The sequence below is a fragment of the Priapulus caudatus genome, unplaced genomic scaffold (assembly GCF_000485595.1).
Source record: "Priapulus caudatus unplaced genomic scaffold, Priapulus_caudatus-5.0.1 Scaffold68, whole genome shotgun sequence".
In the NCBI taxonomy this organism is placed as follows: domain Eukaryota; kingdom Metazoa; phylum Priapulida; class Priapulimorpha; order Priapulimorphida; family Priapulidae; genus Priapulus; species Priapulus caudatus.
In genome coordinates this window covers 414,659-417,635 of record NW_014577129.1, presented here as the reverse complement: position 1 = coordinate 417,635, position 2,977 = coordinate 414,659, and the positions used below count along the sequence as shown (strand labels likewise).

The window sequence follows — 2,977 nt, the reverse complement described above, 5'->3', positions numbered from 1 at the left end:
AGACGGAGACGAGGCAAGTAGAGGGCCCGAACGACAGCTGTAAGCGTAAGGCACGGTTAATCGAGAGTGCAAGCGCGGGCGGACGACAGCTGTATAGCAGTGAAGGCACGTTTACACAAGAGCAGCAGCGGCGGCGCCGGACGACAGGCTGTAAGAGGCAAAGCACGTTACACAGAGAGCAAGCAGGGCCCGGAGTCGAGCAGCTGTAAGCAAGTAAGCACGCCTTACATGGAGACAAGCAGGCGGGCCGGACGACAGCCTGATAAGCAGTAAGCGCGTTACGCGGAGGCAAGCAGCGGTTGCCGGACGACAAGCTGTTAAGCGTAAGCACTGTTACACAGAGACAACAGGCAGCGGGCGCGGACGACAGCTGTAAGCCAGTAAGCACGTTACACAGAGAACAAGCAGCGGGCCGGACGACACGCTGTAAGCAGTTAAGCACGTAACAGAGAACCAGCAGCGGGCCGACCGACAGCTGTAAGCAGTATGCACCGTTACACAGAGAGCAAGCACGGGCCGGAACGACAGCTGTAAGCAGTAAGCACGTTTACACGGAGACAGGCAGCGGTGGCCGGACGAAGCTGTAAGCGTTAAGCACGTTACCGCGAGACAAGCAGGCGCCGGACGACAGCTGTAAGCAGGTAAGCACGTTAACGGCAGGCCAAGCAGCGGGCCCGGACGACGGCTGTAAGCATCACCAGCACGTTAACATCGCAGGCAAGCAGCGGGCCGGACGACAGCTGCTATGCAGTAAGGTTACGTTACACAGAGACAAGCAGTGGGCAAGGACGACAGCTGTAAGGGCAGTAAGCACATTACAACAGAGCACAAGCAGTGGGCAGCGACGACAGCTTGTAAGCAGTAAGCACGTTACATGGAGACACAGCAGGGACCGGACACAGCTGTAAGCCAGTAAGCACGTTACACGGAGGCAGAGCGCAGCGAGCCGCGACGACAGCTGTAAGCAGTAGTACGTTACACGGAACCAAGCAGCGGGCCGGACGACAGCTGTAAGCAGTAAGACGTGTACCGGAGACAGCAGCGGGTACCGGACGACAGCTGTAAGCAGTAAGCACGTTACACAGAGCACAGCGGGCCGGGAGCGACAGCTGTAAGCAGAAAGCACCGTTACATTCGGAAACAGAGGGGGGAGGGAAGAAGGGAGAAAGAGAGAGAGAGGGAGGAAGGGAGGTAAAGAAAAAAGACAAAAGAGAGAGGCAGAGAGGGAAAGAGAGATTCAGAAAGAGAGAGGTCACAGACCAATTATTGAAGAGCAGATAGACATCAAGGTTTACTGATGAGAAGGTAAAAATATAGATATTGTGATCTTGTGATTCTCTACATGCACAACCCCCCTCCCCCAACACACACACAGCAAGACAACAAGATATCACACAACATAACACAACATAACACAACATAACATAACGCGATATATCACAATACGATAACACGATATACCACGACAAAACACAATACGCGATATTTTAACGTAACGACACGTGCACCGCGACACAGCTATAGTCGCGCACCGACAACAGTGGCGCCCTCTCACCTCGAGTACGTCGGAGACGGCAAGCGAGCGCTTCACGAACAGCGCTGCCGCGACGACGCACAGCGACACGATCGCAAACTCTGCGCAGTTCCACGCCTCGCCGAAGTACGCGCGCGGGCCGGCCCCGACGATGGCGACGCCCTCACGCCACACGAAGATGAGCACGAAGACGATGAAGAGCGACTCGCACGCAATCGGGAACCACTCGGGGGCGCCACCGACGTACTTGATGAGGTCGACGGTGAAGATCTGGTGGTAGGGCGTGACGGCACCCTCGGAGCCAAACTCCACCATCAGCAGGACGATGCTGCGGAAGAGAAAATCGCGTTGCCACAGCGACGGTACAGAGAAAGAGATGGCATGGCAGAGGAACGGATGTCAGCAAAACGATGCGGTGGAAAAATCGTGTTACCATAGCAACGTTGCCAAGAAACGGGTATCAGCGTGACGCTTCGTAAATATGCACTGTCATGAAGACGCTGCAGAGAAAAACATTGTGAGAAAACAGCACCACAATGTTGCAGAAACATGCGTTACCACGACAATGCTGTGGAGAAACGGACATCGCCGAGACGAAGCAGCCGCGTACCTGAACAGGTTAACGTTGGCATTGTACACGGTGAGTTCTACGAGCACTGCACCCGTGCGCTCATCCACCCAGTTACTCGCCATCAGCCCATCCAGCAGCCGCGTGACGTTGTCACGGTGACGCGGAAACTCGACGACGTACCCACCACCGCTGTACAGCGCCCTCTCTCCTGCAAGGCGTGAAACAAGTGATCAAATCACTGCCCATCGTTATTATTCTGGACTTCCTAACGACATTCTTGTTGGTCACAGAATGAACTACATCCTCAAGTCTAGTCATGCACTGTAGTGTGGTTACGCTATCGATACCCATATACATCTCATTACATGTTATATATCGGGATATCATGATTATATATATATATATATAATCTATATACTCAATAATCTATTGTTTACTTGCCAGAAAACAAATACTGGTTTAGTATTTGCACAACAGTTGATCGTGTACTAGCTCATAGAAAACTGCAGGACAATGCTATTGGGAGAATGATATGCTGGCCATTGGGCTTAAATTGACTTTGTTTGTATCTAAGACGTGTATACACGTATGCCTGTGATCACACGATCACATGATACAGGTGATACAGGTGTTTCACTATAATTAGTACAACAGTGAGTTTTTTCACAACACATTTAGTGCACGTGTATAGCAATTCCTTATTTTTTTGTGAATAATTTTTAATATACATGTATTACCAATTTAATAATATTTACTGTTATTTTTAATAGTTTAGTTTAGTTTTAATAGGTTAGTTGAAGCTCATACAAAATAGATCTATAACAAGAGCCGCAGAGCGTCTGGGCTCATCTGAGGTCTGTTGCTACGGTTAT

At 50.9% G+C, this 2,977-nt stretch overlaps 1 protein-coding gene across 1 annotated transcript in view; it reads right to left on the bottom strand.

Moving 5' to 3' along the window:
- Positions 1–2,977, bottom strand: part of LOC106821326 (polycystic kidney disease 2-like 2 protein) — a 22,487-nt gene that overhangs the window by 10,580 nt on the left and 8,930 nt on the right. Inside the window, exons 2-3 of the mRNA XM_014826083.1 lie at positions 2,145–2,313; positions 1,556–1,862 (exon numbers count right to left, since the gene is read on the bottom strand). Coding sequence (XP_014681569.1) covers positions 1,556–1,862; positions 2,145–2,313 — 476 coding nt within the window. The remainder of the gene's footprint in view (positions 1–1,555; positions 1,863–2,144; positions 2,314–2,977) is intronic.